The sequence below is a fragment of the Colossoma macropomum genome, unplaced genomic scaffold (genome assembly GCF_904425465.1).
Source record: "Colossoma macropomum unplaced genomic scaffold, Colossoma_macropomum, whole genome shotgun sequence".
Lineage (NCBI taxonomy): Eukaryota > Metazoa > Chordata > Actinopteri > Characiformes > Serrasalmidae > Colossoma > Colossoma macropomum.
In genome coordinates this window covers 440001-461086 of record NW_023494802.1, presented here as the reverse complement: position 1 = coordinate 461086, position 21086 = coordinate 440001, and the positions used below count along the sequence as shown (strand labels likewise).

Sequence of the window (21086 nt, the reverse complement as noted above, 5' to 3'; positions counted from 1 at the left end):
TCAGTCTGTAGGTAGAGCCTTATTTTAGCCACGCCTCTGCATTTTAGAGCAGGAAATGAGGCTGCATCTCTGTCCCTCATGGCCACATGCTGAGCAGTTAAATTTTAAGTAAATGTGTCCCAAAGTCTGAAAATCAGTGTGGAGCATGAAATATTGTCTCTACCGAAAAACACATAATTTCTGCAGTTAAGTAAACTTTTCAGTGTTTTAATGAAAATTTAAAAAATGTAGATTGTTTTTTTGTGTGTACAGCTGTTTACAACTGCATTTGCTGGTCATGTAATGACTAGAGTTTTTAAGTTCTGCTCAAAAGTCAATATTGAAACACTTTGTTGTAGAGACAAACTGGAATGTCCAAGATCAGTTAAAATACCCAAATGTGCTTTGAACCAGTTTCGTAGAATCATCTGAACAGGATCATCTTAATCATCTTTAACTCGTCCTAAGCCTTCCAGGAGTAAATCAAGCCAAGGACATTTTGTCCTTCGTAAAACAATTACAGAGCTGTATGTCTCTGATATGTGTAGATCTGTCAGATGTGTCCGTGTTAAAAAGGCAGCAGTGTTAAAAAGCTCAGTTCTAAAGTTCTGCCCTGAGGACAAACACCAAAGTAGGTCAGGTTCCTTTTTCTTTGAGACAGGATTAAGACTTTCTCCATACCAAGAGGTACACACCTGTCAAAGAGTCAAAACTCTCACTCTGCACTGAATAAAGCTTCTCTTGATTAAAAGAAACTACTTAATTAAAAATTGACATTTTATTTTTCGTCCCTGAGGCAATATATTCTGAAATACATTTTAGTGTTTGGAATGTATTACAGCATGGATTGCAATGTATTTGAAATGTGTTTCAAACAAAAAAAAATATTTTTATATTTTTTTCCATGTGGGTTAATGTTACACTGAATGCAGCTCACCCTTTAAAGTTGGTGCTGCAGCCACTTTCAGTGGAACAGTTTTTAAAAGCTGACAGTATCTGAGAGAGTGATTGTTCAGCAGGGAGCAGATGTTCGTTTACTGGAGTCAGTGGTTGTGGGAAATGTCTACAGTGGCTCTATGGATCATGACAACTCAGCATGCCCCCTGGATTTTCACCCATTTATCAATTTATTGTAGATTTCACACTGTTTTTTGCATCCAAGCCTCTGGACATTACCCACTCCGGATCACGTGACCTCTGATTTCCCTCACATGACTCACATGACTCTAAACAGGTCTGCCTCACCTCACTACTGATTACCCATACCTGTTCCTTGTTCCATCTGCTTGTTAGTTTTGTACATAAGCCTGGGCTTTAGTTCAGCATGTTTGCGAAATATTGTCTTTGTTCTCATATCCTTACAGAGCCTTCCAGGGCTGTTTGCCTTATTGTGTAGGACCATTGCCTTGCTTGTTTTTTGACCTTGCCTTTTGCCTTGCCCTTGCAGTATTGTTATGCTTTCTGGTTTGACCTTGTTTCTGATTTTGGACATTGCTTTTTGGACTTCCCACATGGTTACTGTTTTCGTGATCTGGCTTTTGACCGTGGATTGGCTGACCTTGATTTTGCATCCTCCCTTAGTTAATAAACCCATTGTACCTAAGTGTGGTCTGCAAGCGTCTGAATTCTGTCTGAGCCTGACAGCAGACATTCCACATTGTTGTGTGTTTGTGTCCTCTAACAGTTCTGGACATATTCTCAAATTCCTAACTCAGCAACTACACGCAAAAAATACTGAACTTAATTCAGTTATGCCACACATTTCCATTCAGTTAAAATGAGTACAATCACTATACGCAGACTTTGTTATATCAACATAAAGTTCAATTGTTAATGGAACAAAATTGAAGCATTTCAGTGCAATTTATTTCAGTTTCATTGGTATGAAATTTGCTTTGGATCAAAATAAACATTTTCATTCACTGAAATGTCTTTTTAAAAAGTACATTTTTGTCTCTTTTACGTAAATGAGTTACTTAAACACAACACCTTTGACACACCTTTCCTTGATGAGCTGAAGTGACATGAACGCTAGCATTTCTGAGGTGAGTAATCATCTGTAACACAACAGCAGAATTTTTTCCAGTGTTTACGTAATTCCATTTTGTGTGAAAAGGGCCTACAGGACTGATATATGTACCTGAGCTCTGATCTGATTGGCTGCCCGGCTTTGTTCGAAAAGCAGTCCACACTGAAACACTCTTTACAACAAATGCTGAGCAAGCAGGTTGATTTACACATAGGGACAAGATCAGAGGTGGGAAGTAATGAAGTACTTTTTTACTGTACTTAAGTAATTTTTTTAGGTTTCTGTACTTTACTTGAGGATTTCAGTCACTTAATACTTTTTACTCACAAAGATCTATTTATTTATTTATTTTATTTCTCTATCTACATATTTATGTATTTTTTAATCAGGCAGCCCAATGAAGCTCATCCTACTGGATTACTAGTACTTTTACCTAAGTAAGGGATTTCTACCACCTATGTACAAGATGAGCTGAAAAGTGAGCAGGTCATTTTGAAACTTTAACAATGTTAAACTCTATTTTTTATTTAAAAATAGAAATTGGCTTTCCATGATATGAACCCATTGAATGTTATTAAACACTTATGCATATGTAATTATTTTGTAGGCAGCTTCAATTAAGAACAGTTAAATGGTTAAGGTTATTAGAACAGGTGCTGTTGTGCTAAAAACTAAACAAACAAGCAAACAAAACAAAAACATCAGCAAGCTAACCAGTGATCAAGGCTATTTTTAAGTCTTCAACATTAACCCCACAGATACATTCAGTATACACAGAAGTCCATGCCTACAGAGGAGAGTCCAAGATAAATGGAACCACCAAAGCACAGCAGACGAGTCCAGTAATGTAGAACGGTTCCTCTCAGCAAAGCAGAATGAGAAGCTCTGTGGTTCTCCCAAATAAAGTGGAGTCCATTCTGAGTTCTTTTCCCCTGAGTTTCAATCTTCTCACATATTCACAATATAGGAAAACATTCAAATGCACAACCCCGCCGATACACCCACACTACACCATTGAAAATATCTGACTAATAAAAAATGGAAAATAATGCATTATTACTAAATTTCCTTGATTCAAATATATACATCATCACCACATTAATAAACTACATTACATATTAGGTCAACACAATTTAGTCTTTCAGTTTTCATATGTTTGGCAATAATTATGTTATTGTAATATATTTATTAATGTGGAAATGCATTATTTTTTGCAGTCTATTTATTTACAGCATCCACCCCCTTTTTTTAACTTTTTCAGAAAATCTAAACTGAGGTATACTTTCATAATTATTAATATGTCAAATCAATACCCACTGTATCCCTGTGTAACACAAGTGTACACACTTAAAAAGATTCAGGTTCTTCAAGGGTTCTTTAGTCAACACAATGGTTCTATATAGAATCATGAACACTTAAAAACCCATTGCGTGATTAAAGGGTTCTTTGCATGGTGAAAGCGTTCTTTAGAGTGATGGAGAATGTGTTTTACATGGTTCTATATAGAACCTTTTTGAAAAGGGTTCTATGTAGCACCTATTGTTATAGGCTTGACATTGTCACAATAGAAGAACGCTTTTTGGTGCTGTATAGAGCCCTTCTCAAAAATGTTCTAAACAGAACAAAGAACTTCATCTAATCATGCAAAAAGTTCTTTGAGTGCTCATGGTTCATATAAAACAATCCCCTTTAATACAGAACCCTTGAAGAACCATCTTTTTTGAGAATGTGCAACAAAAAAGGACAAAGAAGTAAATGACCTTTAGAAATACATTTGTATCTTTTAAAAACAAGATGTTTTGTCGACCTTTAGTCAGTCCAGTTTGATCTCAAAAGATGTGATATGTGGCACTAAACTGGGACGAACATATGCTTCAATTCCTGACACCATACAGAAACTTCATAACTCTGAAATCTGATTAGTGTTTAGTCTCAGTGACGACTTCAGTTAGGAGTGAATTTAGGACAGTAGCTTTTACAGAATAACAGTTCCTAACTTCATAATCTTATCATTAACTCCAGATAAGAAAACAGTATTACACAAACAACCTAACTAGACTAAACCTAAATACTGTCCTAACTTTAGGATAAACCCCAACAGTCGCCTGACTTATGTTTAAACATCTGTAGCAGCAGTGGTGTGTATAATGAGGAGACAGAGCTGAACGTGTGTCTGTTTATTAGAAGGAACAATGTTAATGCGCTTGGCTAAACCATTTGGGAAATGGAGACTGAAACTGCAGTGTGGTGATGCCCTGTTAAACAGCAGGGGGCGCTCTCATGGGATTCTTACCTTCCAATTTACTGTACTTTAGTTTTGTTTTAACCTTGAAAGATAGCTGTTTGTCTAACTAACTTTTAACATTATTTTTAACATTAACATTATGTGTTTACATTTCAGCTGTGCACATATGGTCGGTTGCTAGCTATTTTAAAGTCAATAATCAGTTGTTATGCAGACATAACAACTGATTATTGACTTTAAAATAGCTTCTGTAGGATTATATAAGATCTTAATACAGGACTAAAGATAGGAGGTTTTTGTAATACAGCCTCAGACGCATAAATACTGGGCTGGCAATCGCACTGGGGCCTGTAATATAATCTTTACTGAGGCCTTCATATAGACCAGATCAGGCCCATGACACAATCCTATTCGCTCCACAAAGGTATTTTAATTTTCTATTAATATTAGTAGTTCCACAATGCGCTGCACTACAGTACCCAGCATGCACTGCAATATAATGTGTGACTCTCCTTCTCCAACAATAGTCCATGTGACAGCAGTTACACCTCAATTCTACACAATTCCACACCAGTCATATCACCAAATGCACCAGCTTCATTCACACCTATTGTCAGCTCAGCAGATCAGAAACTGAGCCCAAGTCTTAATGAATTTGCAGCAAAGAAAGGATGCCAGGTGTCTAGTTCAAGCAAATAGGGGTCCTGAGGACATTTAAATTTGGAATATTTCAGGTATTCAGCTATTACATGTGTCTGTATTTTACTGGTAAAGGTTTTTGCATATTTTAAATAAACAGTGGCCAGTTCTGGTTACAGCACAACATTAATTAAAAATCAAATAAAAACATAGATGTTCTTTGGCCCATAAATTTGTTGAGATTTTTTAAAATAGCCCTTTTGGTAGTTGAGTTTGACACCCCTGATATGGACACTAACACAACTGTACAGCCATGACTCAAAAATAGATCCAGTTTCTTACAGACATACAGTTTGATTTTCTACATGAAAATTAGTGAACATACAGAGAACATAAATATGACATATGACATCATAGTGCTCAATTTTTATTTATTTGCTGAATTTAACTTTTTTTTTGGGGGGGGGGGGATCTCAAAGCAACTTTTGCACAGGCCTAATTTTATTTATTTGTCTTTCCAATATGTTAATTTCAGCAAGTAAACAGTAATTGTGCGTTAAAACGTGCTGAAGTGTGTCTCTGTAGAGGATGCGTTCACTAATTTTCACTTAGAAAATCAACAACAACGTGGAATTTCAGGTTTTTTGCTCTGAGGCCCATTGGATCCTGGTTACTATCATAACTGTCCAAAAGAAAACAAGTATCTTCAAAATGGCAACTTTACATGAGAAGACAAAAACATTCTTCACTTTTAATGGAAGTGAATGAAGAGATTTTATTCCAAGCAATTTTGGAGCATTTCTATTGGTCCATTCATCATGAATTTTTTACACAACATAAAGGGCAGCTGCTGAGCTCAAATGGAAACTTGTTTTTCTTTGGACAGCAATTATTTATTGGTTGATTTTACAGCAAAAATTATAGTGACCTAAAAATCATTCTGGAATTCCATTTTACGATTTGGACACTAAGAGAACATGGACTGACGTTCTCAACAAGGCCTTAAAACGCAACTAGGAATCCATTTGTTGGATTTTCTAAGAGGAAATTATCAACATCTTTCAGATCATTTCTAGACCTATACAAAAAGGACTGTGCTGTCTAGACTACACACCTGGGCAAAAATGGGTCCAGCCCAAAATGGAAAAACATTAAACTTTTAATGATCTTAACAACAAATCATTAAACAAACAGAAGCAGCATGTTAACATACAGTTTTTCACTTTGATTCAATTAAATGGTGAAGTTTTGTGTGTAAATTTGTCTTTTACAGAAAGAAGAGTCAATATTGATCCACTCAGCATTGATGGCTTCAAACAGCTGAAAAACATTGCTGAGCTAGTTTGTGTTTAATGTGAGACCAAATATTCTTAAGAGGGTTTAAATCTGACCAGTGACACCAAAACCATCAGTAGAAACCATCATATTTTGGCCCATTTTTTGCCCATGAGTGTAGAGTACTAGAGTACTAGAGTGCACAGAAAAAGTGTGCATGCATCATATGCAGCCATAATGTCAAACATTATGTAACAGTATTGTCATAACAATTACCGGGAACTGCAACTTCACACTGTTATATCACAAAACATAATCTCTCATTACAGTTTATGATAGCATATGAAATCTGCAGCACTTTACTTGAAGGGTGTCTACATAACACATTATTAACAACTTACATAAACACTGCGTATCATGTTCATGAATGTTTAAACCAACAATTATATAGTATATATTTTATACATTACATTGATATGGACTCCTATTGTCATTTTACTGAGATACATTTTTTTCAAAATAAAAGTCCTAATTTTGGTGTCAAGGCAGGGGTAAAAGGTTATTTTTATTTTGGCCGTCCACAAATGAGGTGTTTCACTGACATAATACATACATACATACATCATCTAAACCGCTTATCCTTATGGGTCGCGGTGGGGTGCTGGAGCCTATCCCAGCTGTCATTGGGCGGAAGGCAGGATACACCCTGGACGGGTCGCCAGTCCATCGCAGGGCAGACAGACAGACATACATATACAACCACACACACATTCACACCTAGGGGCAATTCAGCATGTCCAATCAGCCTGACTGCATGTTTTTGGACTGTGGGAGGAAACCGGAGTACCCGGAAGAAACCCACGCAGACACGGGGAGAACAGGCAAACTCCACACAGAAATGACCCAGGTCGCCCGGCTGGGAATCGAACCCAGGCCATTCTTGCTGTGAGGCGACAGCGCTACCCACTTATTATTATTATTATTATTATTATTATTATTATTAAGTCCAGAACAGACGAACCAATCAAATACCAACAAACTACAAACATTCTCTCTCATTCTCATTGTTCTAGATTGTTCTCTCTCGGGTTCTTTTTGACTGTCAGTTCTATTTCTGGGCATTTTAAACACAACTGATGAAAGTCGAACTACAGCGTTTATTGTAGAGCATTTGTTCGGATTGCTCTGGCCGCGAATACTAAACACTATTATTATTATTAACAACAACAACAACAACAATAATAATAATAATAATAATAATAATAATAATAATAATAATAGTAATAGTGAATCAGAGGAATCAGAGGAATGAAATCACAGCCTACCTTTAGCAGCTCATCTTCATTACTGACATAATATAGTTTTTAAAAAAAATTTAAAATGAGAACTTTTATTTTGAAAAAGGTCTGTCGGTAAAATGACACAGTAGTCCATACTAGTTTCATGTAAAACATGTATGCTGTATGGATGTTGATTTAAACATACATGAACATGTTATGAAGTGTTTATGAAAGATGTTATGAATGTGTCATGTAGACACCCTTCCTGTAAAGTGTTACCAAATCAGCCATGACGTGTTTATGGCAGGGTTGTGTCAGTGTTATATATCAGGATTCAAGCAGCAATCTCAACCTTTCTGAGAAACTGTATGAGAAAGAGACTGTGTAACGTGGCCTCTGTACTGAGCATAGACCACAATCAATAAACACCAAACTTTGCACTGTTATGCTAATTGAGAATGCTTTTACTTCTGAAGGGGCAGCGTATTTATATATAGTTCTTCTATCTTAAAGCTACTGTGATGAGCCTCATTTACTAAAGTTGTCCTTCCATTTCTTTGCATTACATTCAATTTTGAAAAAAAAACATCTTGGCCAACTCTGCATTGTTTATAACTCGGAGTTACTGGGTGTACAATATTCAGTCATTGGCTTCTCGATGGTGCCACAAACAAAAATTAATCCCTGTAACTAAACCTATGACACATAGACACTCCTCAAAACCTCTGTGTACTTCCCATCAGCTCGGAGATGAATACAAATCCACTCTTATTCCAGAAAAGATGTGACGTCTTCTTTATACAAGAACACACAGGTTTTCACTTTCTGAGCATCTTCTTTTGGTAAAGCTATGACGTTAAATCAGGCCTGCAGATGCTTGCCAGCTTGTTGAATCGCTGATCAAGGTTTGTGAGAACGTCTGGATTGAAGTCATTCTCAGGGAGGGAGATGGCATCCAGCTGAGGGTCAATCATGGGTTCTCCTTCATATGCATAGCAATAGGGCTCATAGTCACCAAGCTCTTCTCCTGGGACCTGGAGCTGGAAAAGGTTCTGCAGAGGAGAAATTCCAGAAGACAGAGTGACCTCAGGCTAATTCGTTCACATTACTGGCTTTTTTCATCTGGAATCTTTGGCATAACTGCAGCTAATTCTTCACTCTTCCAGGTGAAGATAAAGTCACCAAGCACAAGTGTATGCAGCGTGTTGCCCAAGTGCTGTCATTTGCATTCGCATCCTTGCGTGAAGTACATTTCGATCCTTACTTTGCAAAGTGTTTGCTAAGGTGACATAAGCTAGTTAGGGCGCTAATGCTAGCAGTATTAGTATTCATGCAGGTCTCCAAAGAATGAATGCGTTTGCTCTTGTTTTTACACTGTACAAAGAAACATATAAGCTTTGTTTGGTTTCCTACGGTTTCCTATAAGCCAGTAAGTTGGGCTTAATATAACTACCAAGCAAGCTAGCTAATTTATAACCCGATTAGATGCTTTAGAGTGGCATAAAATGACCAAAAAGACAAAAAAATTGTCAATTCTGGCTGTTCTGGAGATTCCAGCTGTATCTCAAGCAGGTGGCAACTAGAATTAGAATCATAAGTTCTACTTGGTTCCTGTTTGGGTCCATGTTTTTGAACATGCAGAGGAAAAATGCCTTTATTAGGTTGTAATGTTTGAAGTTTTTACAGGCAAAAATGCTCTTAATGCCTAGACAAATGGTTTCTTTGTTGGTCTAAAACTTTTTCACAGTACTGTGTCTGACAAACTGCAGTAAGATTTCATGATTGCAAATTTGAAAATGATGATTTGAATAATAAAACTTCAGTGCTGTAAAAGATGAGGCTTGGGTAGGTTTTTAATGGTTGCAGATTCTTTTCCGAGTTTCATTTATGACTTCAGAGAAATACATCAATCATGCTGTCAAATCAAAGCTGATGATAAATGAGAGTAGAACAGGAGTACCTGATTAATCTGAGTGAGCAGGTTCTGTCTGAGGTGAAAGTCATCTACACTGTAAATAGAATAGTTTCTCTTCACTTGGCTCTGCATTGGAAAGACGAAGACATTCAGCACAGATTTCAAAACAATTTTAAAATGTCTGATGAACCCAAAAAGAACAGCATTGTGACCATACCATCGATGAGTGGTAACTTCTATATGAGCGTCTTGTGGAGCTCTGAAATTCAGACAGAAAAGAAACAGTCAGTCTGTATAAAAAAGCGTTTAAGGTTATCAGATAGTTTGTCAGTTGTCAACTAAAAAGTATTTACCCGTCGCAGAGATCTCCTCAACAACTGTTCTTTTTGAAAAGCACTGTCATAGTAAGCCTGCTGGTGCTTAAGTGAAATTAATAAAATGATAATTAGTTCATATTTACAAGCATATCACTGCGGTCAGAACAAAATGAAACAATTTTTTTTTTGTTTTGTTTTTCAGTTTTTTGACATTATTTGAAAATGCCTGTTGTTCTTTACATTGTGTGTAAATTTCATGATGAATGGACTAAAATAAACTCTGTTCCATTGACTTATATTAAAAGTTTTTTCCTCCTTTCCTATATATGTCCATCATGAAATTTTGGCACATTTTAAAAGTCAGCTAGAATTTTCTAATTCTGTAAAAAAGTACAAAATGGCATAAATGTAGATACTAGATTTCACTCCAATAGCAGCGAGATGCATCTTCAAAACTTAACTTTAAAGAAGAAAGAGAATTTTTTTTCCACAACATTTTGGACAATTTATATTGGTCTATTTATCATAAAGGTTTCACACAATGTAAAGAGCAGCTGGTTATGTTATACAAGCCACGATGTATTAGATAGTAAGTGGTGTTTTCATACATTCTGTTGTATGACTTCATGCTTTGGAATTCCATTGTATGTTGATATCAAAGTGGGCTTTGCCTTCACGGTCTGGGTGGAGTCCACTTGGGTGATTTTGGCAGGAACCTTTATGAAGAGATAATAAGCAAAGAATATTATTGTTTAAGACTAATATACTATGGTAACCAGAAAGACCAAGAAGATAACTGGACGGTTAATTTGGCCCAGTTTCTAAAGTAGCATCATAAAAGTTGAATTGATTGTGATTACTACACTTCTCTTTTATTCTTCTGGGTGTACCAATATTTTAATGTTTTAATAATGTCATCTGTATGGTGTGGGCAACAGAGTGTTTTATTACCTTGCAGTCTGTGCCAAGAGTCTCAATATTGGACTCAAGGAGACGCCAGCCAGGTTCGTCATCAGTCATGATCATTTTTTTCTCGTGCTTGCAGGAGATCATAAAGGCCATGAGAAGAATAGCTGTCCAAAAAGGAAATACATTCGAAAATACATCAGGTACACCAATTTATAGGCAGGTTACATCTTGAAACTGAAGACAAAATGTAACGTTAACCAGCCATTAAATTATAACCTGCTCACTGTAGTGACTAAAACTCTGTCAATAAAGAGTCAAAAGCTCAACCGTACCTAGAAGAAGAAGCAACGCGAAAACCATGATCCCGATGGCAGCGCTGCCCACCTGGGCACCTGAAGATCTGCGTAGATGGCAGTTTGGTGTGCTGGTGCAATCACACACAGTGACGGAGAGGTTCTGTGTCTGGGAAAGGCCCTGGGTGTCAGATACTTTGATCTGAAGCTCGTGAACGCCTGAATGGACAGTGCTTTCTTTCACCAGGTTCACAGTTGTCCCTACAGAGAGAAGAGCATGTCCTTTGAAAAACATGCAGTAATATTTATAAACAAAACTATGTGTTTTCATGACAACATAATGAAAAAAAATGTTGCACATCTCTTCAGTAGTCTCTACTATCTGAAAAAGATTTTTATTTGTGAAGCTATTTTGAACTGATATTTCTTCATGTATTGCATGTAGAAATGAATAATTAATAGAAATACAGAAAAACCTGCTGGGGCAAATTTTAAAAATACAAAGCTTGTTCAAAAAGCACAATTTTAAAGGTTTGCATGGCTGCAAGAATGATTCTTTCATGGAAATCCACCTGGTCTGATCAAGCTGTAGTGTTAATTTTATGATTAAGTCTGTAAAATCATATTAATATGTATCTTTAAAAGCACAACAGGGACTACATTCTCTGTAAGGCAGCCGTAAACCAAATGGTGAATAAAACACTGAGTCATATTTAGAGATCTTTGTTTACCACGGTGGGGTCAATACTCCATTTCCCCTTAACATCCCCCAGGAGCTCGTAGGTGAAGGGGCTGCTGTATGGAGGCAGGTCCAGATCCACAGCGGTGATGTTAGCCGTGGTGGCCTCATCAGATAAACACATACCCAGTGTGTTCACCTCAATTATGGGCAGATTATCATTCAGATCTCCCACCTGGATGATCAGGGTTCCTGTCCCCGTCATAGGAGGTGCACCTGGAGGTTGGAGAAACATGAGTAACATTAGAGTATGATAAAACAGTGAAAAAGTGATTTGGCTGGTAAATGTTCATGCAGAAGGACCATAAGAAGAGGCTCACAGGAGGGGCACACCCTCAGTAAAAAAAGACACTCTTATTTATTTTGTTGTTCGTTAGTTTGAAATGTGGTGGTTTTAGTTAGTTTAGTTAATTGTCTATCATACAGTGGAATGTTATGGCTGTAGGTGACCATGTCAGCTATTTTGGGTGTTAGGCAAGTGATTTTCTACTGTGTTCAAATTAAAAGAACATTTCTGAGCAGAAATTATGGCCTCTCCTGACTTTTCTCCTGCAAAGTGCTACAGTATTACGGAAGCATTTGAGTAGCAAAATGAAAATGAAAATGTAACGTGTAAAACGTGCTTGTCATTTATTTCCCATTCATATATGCAATGTTGGGCTTAAAATGAAAATTCTAATTCAGTAATGCCATTTTGCACATTAGCATTGACATTTCATTTACAGAAAGATGTAGCAGCTTTACGAGTAGAAACTGACCTCATGTTTGATTAAACACCTCCTTATCAGGTCATGTATAAAGACATAGTAAGCAGCCCAAGTGGATATTTCTTTACACATTGCATTTTCAGACTGTAGAAACTACACACACTGCAGATTCATACTGGATTAAAGTTGCTGCACAATTATTACTGTCAGACCATTAAAAACTACACACGCAGAAGATTCATACTGGATTAAATTACTCCAGAATTATTACCATCAGACTGTAGAAACTACACACTGTAGATTCATACTGGATTAAAATCACTATACAATCATTACTGTAAGACTGTAAAAATTACACACACTGCAAATTCATACCGGATTAAAATCGCTCCACAATTGTTACTGTCAGACTGTAGAAACTACACACACTGCAGATTCATACTGGATTAAAATCAGTCCACAATTATTACTGTCAGACTGTAAAAACTACACACATACTGGATTAAAATAATAGGACTTTTTGTTCTCCAGTGTTCATAAGAGTTTTTTCATGAATACAGATATAATCAGTGCTGTTTCTTACCATTATCCACAACATAGAGGATCACACTGTAGGAACTGTCCTTCAACAAGGGTGATTCTCTGTCCAGAACCTTTGCTGTGAACACTTCACCAGTTTCTGGATCTACAGTTATCCAGTTATCTACATCTTCTCCTTTGCTAAAACTGGGGGCAGGAAAGAGAGAGAAATAGAGAGAGTTTTCAGGTTAAAGTCCTTTCCAGCCCAATTAGCCTTTCAACAAGTGAAAGCTAAAGGCTAAAGTCAGCTACTGTCCCTCAGCGTTGAGAGAAACGTAGTTCTACTCACCGAAACTTGCTGGCGAAGGTTTTATCAGGGTCTTTGGCTTCAAGAGTGCACAAGTAGGTTCTTGGTTCTGTGTTCTCCATGATCCCCACCTTTCTAACAGGTGGTACAAACTCTGGAGGGTCGTTTACGTCCTCCACAGCAATGGTGACAGGATACAACTTAGGGAAGTCTGGTAAACTTTTGCCAGGCTCTTCATTGAAGGTCTTTACATCCCATAATCTCTTAGCAGGACGTCCGGTGATCTCACAGGAGAAATATGGCACCTCATTTGCCACACTGATTGACACATTTCTTGAAGTTTGCTCCTCGTAATCCATTGCCTGTGTATTTAAAGAAGAATAAAAGAACAAGAGGTTCATTAAATCAGTGTGAACTGCATTTTGTCACTGTCGGAACAAAACCTTGTATCTCCAAAACGGTTTACAAGAGAAGGAAAAGCATTCTTATCTTGTAGTGGAGGCCAATGTAATAAGAATTCTTCTTAAAAAAGTTATTTTAAAACATTTCTGTTGTTCCATGTTTATTATGAGATTTTAAAACATAACTGGAGTTTTCAAATTATGCAAAAAAAGTAAAAAAGAAAACTAAAATGTAGATGTTTTTAAAATGTTTTTAAAAATTAGCTACTAGGATTAAAATTACTTTTTAGCATTTGATTTGTTTTTCCTATATTCTGAATTGGCTCGGCTACATTGTAAATGAGGGTCTCCCTCAATGTACTCAGAGTTTAAATAAAGGTTGATTGATTGATTGATTGAATTTAATTGCTAATCTGACACCTAATTTAGTACAGCACACTGTAAAAAAAGATGGATCTTCAAAAGATCTTCAGTAAAGGCACAAATTCTATACAGAACCACGAGCATTCGAAGAACTATTTGCATGTTTAAATGGGTCTCTGCATGGTGAAAAGGTTCTCCAGATTGATGGAGAATGTGTTGTATATGGTTCTGTATAGCACCAAAAAGGGTTCTTCTATTGCTACAAGCTTGACATTGTCACAATAGCTCCTACCAACCCCTTTTTGGTGTTACGTAAGACGATTTTCAAAAAAAGAATTCTCCATCAATATGAAGAATCATTTTACCATGCAAAGAACCATTTTTTGTAGAATCATTCTCTTTACTAAAGAACCACTGAATAACCATTTAAAAGAGTGGAGCAGAGCTTTTATTCACCTAAGCTAAAATTTTCATTCAAAGTTTTTATTTGAATTGAAGAAAAATGCAATTTCCACCCATTTTTGATGTCCTTAAGTTTTCTTCAATAACAATGATGAAATATGTCAATTTAAATATGAATATGTATGTGAGATTTAAAAAACTGAAAGCGAGCTGGATTTTCATCTTCATAGGTGAAGGTGCAGTTCTGCATTTATGAAAGTGTTACTGTGTTTAATTGTTGTGTGTTTATTGTGTCAGTTGTACAGGAATATTTGATATAGAAAGATATGAGATATTTGATATAGAATTGATATAAGAAAGCTGCAGTTCTCCATTTTATCTTAGCACAGCTGTCTATGTGGAGAGGAGTGATTTGTATTTCACAGGAGGGGGGTCTCACCGCTTCCTTTTGCTCCTTATTGCTCACTAGCAGCTTAACATTTCACACACAGAGAGAGAACAGTGTTCTAGTTCATCTGATAACAGATTTATGGGGACAAATATTTTATTTGGTTATGTTAACTAATAATATCTGAGTCAATTTCCATTCCAGCAATGGAATAGCCTGCAGAAAGAGGTTACATAAGCTCCTACGTCTATCACTAATTATCCTCATTTCAGAGATCACAATCCTCTATTTGAAATCACTTGCGAAACACTTGCCATAATGTCCACAGCTGTATGACTCAAGTACATGAGCTAAGTGTGAACATAATGCCATCTACAAATTGGACAAGATAAGACATGATATTAAGGTGCAGATTTGTTTAGCAAGAGCTGAATGTGTTAAAAGAACAATGAAATACCTTTATAACTGTTAGGACTCCTTCATTAGTCTTGGGGTCCGTCTCTATTTTGAAATATTTTTCCTTATCTCCATGAATTGTGTATTTTGCTTTCCAGGCTTGTGAACCTGGACTGTCTTTATCAGCTACTTGCAGGCGCAGGACTTCCACTCCAGTGTCTCGTTCCTTTATCCTACCAGGGCCCTAAAAAGAGATATATAAAATATAAATGTTAGTAAGACCTACAACAGCAGTCCTATGCTGTCAGTGAAACATGGAATAAACAGGACATCTTCACAAAACATCTCAGAACTGCTCTCAGAGTATATACAGTGCTGTGAATTTTTTTCTACTTTTGCATATTTGTCACAATTGAATGTTTCAGATAATCAAACTCCTTTTAATATTAGACAAAGATAACCCAAGTAAACACAAAATGCTGTTGTTAAATGATGATTTCATTTATTGAAGGAAAACCACCATAAGAACATCATACCAATAGTGACACATGGTGGTGGTAGTGTGATGGTCTGGGGCTGCTTTGCTTCTGCAGCACCTGGATGTCATAATTGATCGAACCATGAATTCTGCTTTCTATCAGAAAATCATCAAGGAGAGCCTGTCACTTTAAAATTAGTTTAATGATCTGAAACATTTAAGTGAGATTTAAGGAAGTGAGGGGAAAATACATGTTCACAGCACTGTATATTTGCATGCATGGATATTTAATTAGAAAGAAAGATCCAATACTACAAATAAAACCAACTGAAATGGAATTTCCTTGACCAGCAAAGCACCAAATGCCTACAAATAGATTAATGTGCACTGAAATGACTGGCAAAAACTGGTGCAAATTATTATAAAAGCATTTCAGATTTATTTGGATTACACTGCCTTATGTAAATATCAGAAAGAATATGATCTGGTGTAGTTTTAGCAACTGAATTGTATGGCTACAACAATCCAAGATCAAAAACAGCTCCCTATGTCCCTGATGAAGCACTGTTGATGTGTAAACTTGTACTCAACAGTCCACTGTCCAAAACAGTTTATAAATATTAGGAATGTTTTATGCCACCAACCATCTATCCATGCCAGGCTATCCCACCAAATTCAGCCCAAGATCTGGTTGAAAGATACAACAGATAGTTTCCCAAAACTCCGGGATAACATTAAAGAATTTAGAGGCAAGTCACACCTTGTATTTATTTTATTTTTTAAAATACATAAGTCAAAACATTCGAAATGTACTTCACCCTATGCAGAAAAAAGAATAAAGCACTTGTTCTTGAAAAAAGAATGTAAATGCACAACTGAGATTTGCCAGACAACACTGAGGTGAAGATCAAGAAACTAAAAGTGAGTAAATAAAGGTAAAGAGTGAACACTAAATAAATGAAAAATCTGATATTGTATTTAGTTGTTGAGGCTTCTTTGTAGTTTTCTGATAAAAATATTATATCACATTCAAAATGTTCTGCATGTTAATTTTAGAGTATTAGTTCTGCAGCATATTCGCTGGGTTATTCCATGAGTACTCTTATTATGAAGGCGGGGCTAGGTTGTGTTTTGTGAGATTAGGAAGTACAGAATTAATCTAATGCTGATGGCAGAGGAAGCAAGACATAGTGAGGCTTACAATAAATTTATAGACAAAACACTGTTTATGTACGGCATGGCCGACTACAGCCCTTTGGCCCTTGGGGTCCACAAATATGCCTGATTTGATGTTTCTATATCTGTGTCTGTATCTTTATGATAATCCAGCACAGAAATACAGTTTAAACATTCCTGATTCTGTAGAGTCGCACTTTCCATTCCATCTTATCATGAAATCGTTCATGACTCACATCTGGAGTTATGAGGCTACTGAAAGGAACTGAGATACACATCATCTGCCTCTCACTGTGTGGAACTGGTGGATTTGTGTGTTCATCTACATTCTTTGTAAAACTGACCAATGGACACACAGGAAATCACTAAGGACTGACCCATCACACCTGAAACCCTTCATTCTTCTTTCAGTCCACATCGGAGACTCATGTGAAATGGCGTGCAGAGTTTACAGCTGCTGAAGCTGCGGTTTTGGAAAGTAGTGATGAAGATAACGGAACATTTTGATATGAAATATATGAGTATCATGTTATATGAAGAGCCTTTAAAGAAGAGCTTAAGAAGATGTGCATAAATCGAGATCACAGAGGGTTATTAAAGCACGACGACTTGTGCATTAGCTGTTCTTTAATAGCAGTAAATTTTTTCTTTCTTTGGTGCTGAAAAATGAATAAGTTGTACTTAATAGCCATTTTTAATAAAGGTAGGTGGAACTTTTGCACAGAAATGTTTTACTAACTAACTGTAAACCATGATGGTAAATGTTTTATAGTTTATATCCTTTTGTACTTCAGGGCCTGACCAGCTTGCCATCATGGAGCCAATTGTGAATTACGCATTGTACCATAGAGTATTTGAGATCTGTCAAGAAGATGAAGGTGAACCATGAGTGGACCTTACACTGACTTAAAACACTTAAACAAATAGTAATAATAAAAAACAGGTAGCTCAGTAGTAGAATTTGAAGCACTCAGTAAAAAGCCTCATCACAGCTGCAGGAGACTGACATACAATCACAAGAAATGCCTTCAAGAAGTGATTTCTGGCTGAGGAGTCAATGCCAGCTATTGAAGCTGGGGCGTAGTACATTTTTTTTTTTTGCCTACATTTAAAGTGAGTCATTCTTTCAACCTAATGAGAAACCAGCTCACAACTACAGTGTTTGTTAAGAGTTGTTACACAGCATTAGGCCTCATTCATTAATATCCTCCTAAGTTTGTTCTTAAATGTGTTCTTGAGAAACATCCTAAGAAAAAGTTTATGTCAGATTCATTACGTGTTCTTGAACCGCAGAACTGTTCACACCTTTGTGCTCTTGAGTGTGTGTAGATTCTGTTCTTACCTAAGAACAAATCCCAAATAAGAAAACGCTGGTGAGTGTCAGAATCTTCAGGAAAACTGCGTGAGTCTTAAGAATGCTTAGTGAATGGGGCTTATTGAGTTTCCAGTTTAAAATGCTACGCTACCCTGTAGCACTATGTTGTTTATAGGTAACAGAAATTAGGAATGTTGGAAATGGAAATTATATTTGCTACATTAATTTGCTTAATTATATGAAAAACTCTCTCAGTCTATTCAGTTAAATCTGTCCTCACAGTGTGATCTTAAACATACATTCAAAAATCCCAAGAAATGAATCACTGGCTCTAGATGTAGGTATTGTGTTATAAACTGGGTCTGTTCTACAGTTTCTCATTAGGTTGAATGAATAACTGACTCTAAATGTAGGTATTGTGTTATAAACTGGGTCTGTTCTACAGTTTCTCATTAGGTTGAATGAATTACTGGCTCTAAGTGTAGGTATTGTGAACAAACTGAGCCTGTTCTATAGTTTCTCATTAGGTTGAATGAATCTTCGTGAAGATTCACACATCTGTAGGTATGAGGCTACGAAGAGGGGCTGAGACACACGTCATCTGCCTCTCATTATGTGGAACTGATGGATTTGTGATGAAGTGAGCATTTTAATATGAAACATATTAGGATCATGTTATATTAAGAGACTTTAAAGGAGAGTTTAAGAAGATATGCACAAATGGAAAAAATGCACTCAGACCCCAGAGGGTTTAATCATCATAAATACATTTTTTCAATGCTATTTGTTCAACTAGTATCATAAAAAAGGAAGAGAAAATATCCAGACATGCATGTATAACACATGAGGTGTGCTTACTTTTACTGTAAACCATTAACATTTCTACCTGGAGTTTCCACCTGGTAACTACAACTATTATGTACTTTGTACATAATAATCATATTTTAGTAGGTGGCTCATTATTGCGTATTTACATGTATTTCATATCTAAAATTTTTAGCACTTACTGTTTGACCCGTGATCTCCGGGGGGTAATTGTTCTTGTCGATAATGTTCACTGTCACGCTACTCGTGCTGGAGAGCTGCACTTTATCTCCCTGATCCTTGGCTTCCACCAGGATGGTATATTTCTTTGCTTTCTGGAAAAGAAATATAGAATTTTACCAAACATTACAACAAAAGAGATCTTGAGTATGAGGGAAGTTAACTAATAAGACACAGAGTCATTTACAGTCAGTGCATTTATTTACCTCATAGTCTAAACATCCCCTAAAAAATATCCTTCCTGTAGTGGACGGTCCAGTCGGCTCAAGGAAAAACTCCACATTGTCCGTTTTAGGAGTAACAGAAACAATATTGAAGGAGAAGGTTCCATTTGGAGATTGTGAGTCATCCCTATCTGTGGCCATCACTGTTGCTACTAACCGACCTGTTGAGATTTAGATGACCATCAAGACTGGCAATGTGATCTTAACATAGAGGCTATAAGATTAGCCACAATAAACACAATAAAATAAACAATAAAAGTGCAGAGCTGGATCACCTTGAGCTGTAGACTCGTTCACAGTAGCCTGCTGGTGAGGTGGACTAAAGACTGGGGCGTGGTCATTGATGTCCAAGATCTTGATTTCAACCCCGAGCCTTGTGTCCACTTTGTTATTGGAGGCGTTTGTTGCTTCAAATGTTAACTACAACAGGGAGAAAACAATGCAATAAATCATCATAGATTAAACAGGGATTTTACCATATCTCTACAATTTTAATGGCACTCGGTTGGGACGCTGCACAAAATGCAATGATATGCAAAGCATTAAAACGCTATATTTAAATGAAAACTAGAACAGTTCATTTTCAAAATTACAGCGGTTGATCTGAATTTCTGAATGCTTACAGAGTGTGGTTACACTTTTTTGGAACGTACTGCTAGCATCAAATTCAAAATGGGCATGTATTTTTCAAAAACAATAACATTTCTCAGTTTTAACACTTGTTATTTTGTCTTTGTATTATTTTCAATTAAATACAGTATTTAAATGATTTGCATATTATTGCATTCTGTTTTTTCTGTTTTTTTGAAAACTGGGTTTACCTAGGATCCACCATTTTAACCAGAATCAGCTCAGTTTTTTTATCTGACCTTTATACAAAAAGCCTGTTTAGCTTGTGTGGGTCATAAACTTACGATGTGCCTGAGTTATTTAAAAAGAAGATCTTTGCAGATAACCCACTTCACTGGCCGCCCTCACTTGCACAAAGAGTCAGTCTGTTGGAAATCTGTGCCTTGCTTAGTAAATCTGCCCGTTTTCAAAATTACATAGTTAGGAAAAAAAGTCGTTTTCAAGATCAACTAAGATAATTATAATCAGGTTCCCCAAGTTTGAAATCCTGTTTATAGATATATGTTTAGATACTTGAAAACAGAAACAAAGAGTCACTGTGAGGTTACAAAAGTCAGAACTGCAGTCATTGTGTATTTTTTCCATTTAAAATTAGTCACCCTGCATGTTTAAGGTGGTGACTAATTTTTTGTCTGGGGAGCTTGTGAAGCAAGAATTGCTTCTAGAAGTCAACGCAGGTCCTTCACAACCAATTTCTGAAAGAACTCTCCACAGGGAAGCGATTTTTATTCACAAGCTGTAAAACACGCCGGTGGTCCCTGTCCGTCAGTCCTTCGGCCACAGTTTTGATGAGAATTTCCTGTAGACTGGGATTTCTGCCACTGCTGGTAGACCTGTATGACTGTACATTTCAATACACCTGCAAATTCAGCTACTTCTATCACTCTATGACCTTTGGCACTCCCAAATGCAATCATTCCTTTCTTTCCAATCATGCTTTGTGATCCATTTTCCACACATTGAATGGGACATTCACTGCACTGTACCGCAACTTCTCAATCTATGAATCCCGTCGCACACCCTGCATTTATAGACTGATCATCCTCATGCAGCACCATCTGCAGGAGCCTGAAGTTACTACCACCTCAAACACGCAAGGCGACTAATTTTTTTTCT

At 36.6% G+C, this 21086-nt stretch overlaps 1 protein-coding gene across 1 annotated transcript in view; it reads right to left on the bottom strand.

The window, feature by feature from the left end:
- Nucleotides 1-8233: 8233 nt before the first annotated feature.
- Nucleotides 8234-21086, bottom strand: part of LOC118822436 (cadherin-like protein 26) — a 23008-nt gene continuing 10155 nt past the window's right edge. The window contains exons 4-17 of the mRNA XM_036591489.1: nucleotides 19616-19760; nucleotides 19323-19501; nucleotides 19080-19211; nucleotides 15165-15347; nucleotides 13196-13515; nucleotides 12911-13053; nucleotides 11620-11836; nucleotides 10921-11150; nucleotides 10631-10752; nucleotides 10288-10395; nucleotides 9716-9781; nucleotides 9580-9621; nucleotides 9408-9488; nucleotides 8234-8499 (exon numbers count right to left, since the gene is read on the bottom strand). Of these exons, the coding sequence (XP_036447382.1) occupies nucleotides 8296-8499; nucleotides 9408-9488; nucleotides 9580-9621; nucleotides 9716-9781; nucleotides 10288-10395; nucleotides 10631-10752; nucleotides 10921-11150; nucleotides 11620-11836; nucleotides 12911-13053; nucleotides 13196-13515; nucleotides 15165-15347; nucleotides 19080-19211; nucleotides 19323-19501; nucleotides 19616-19760 (2172 nt within the window). The 3' untranslated portion in view covers nucleotides 8234-8295. The remainder of the gene's footprint in view (nucleotides 8500-9407; nucleotides 9489-9579; nucleotides 9622-9715; nucleotides 9782-10287; nucleotides 10396-10630; nucleotides 10753-10920; nucleotides 11151-11619; nucleotides 11837-12910; nucleotides 13054-13195; nucleotides 13516-15164; nucleotides 15348-19079; nucleotides 19212-19322; nucleotides 19502-19615; nucleotides 19761-21086) is intronic.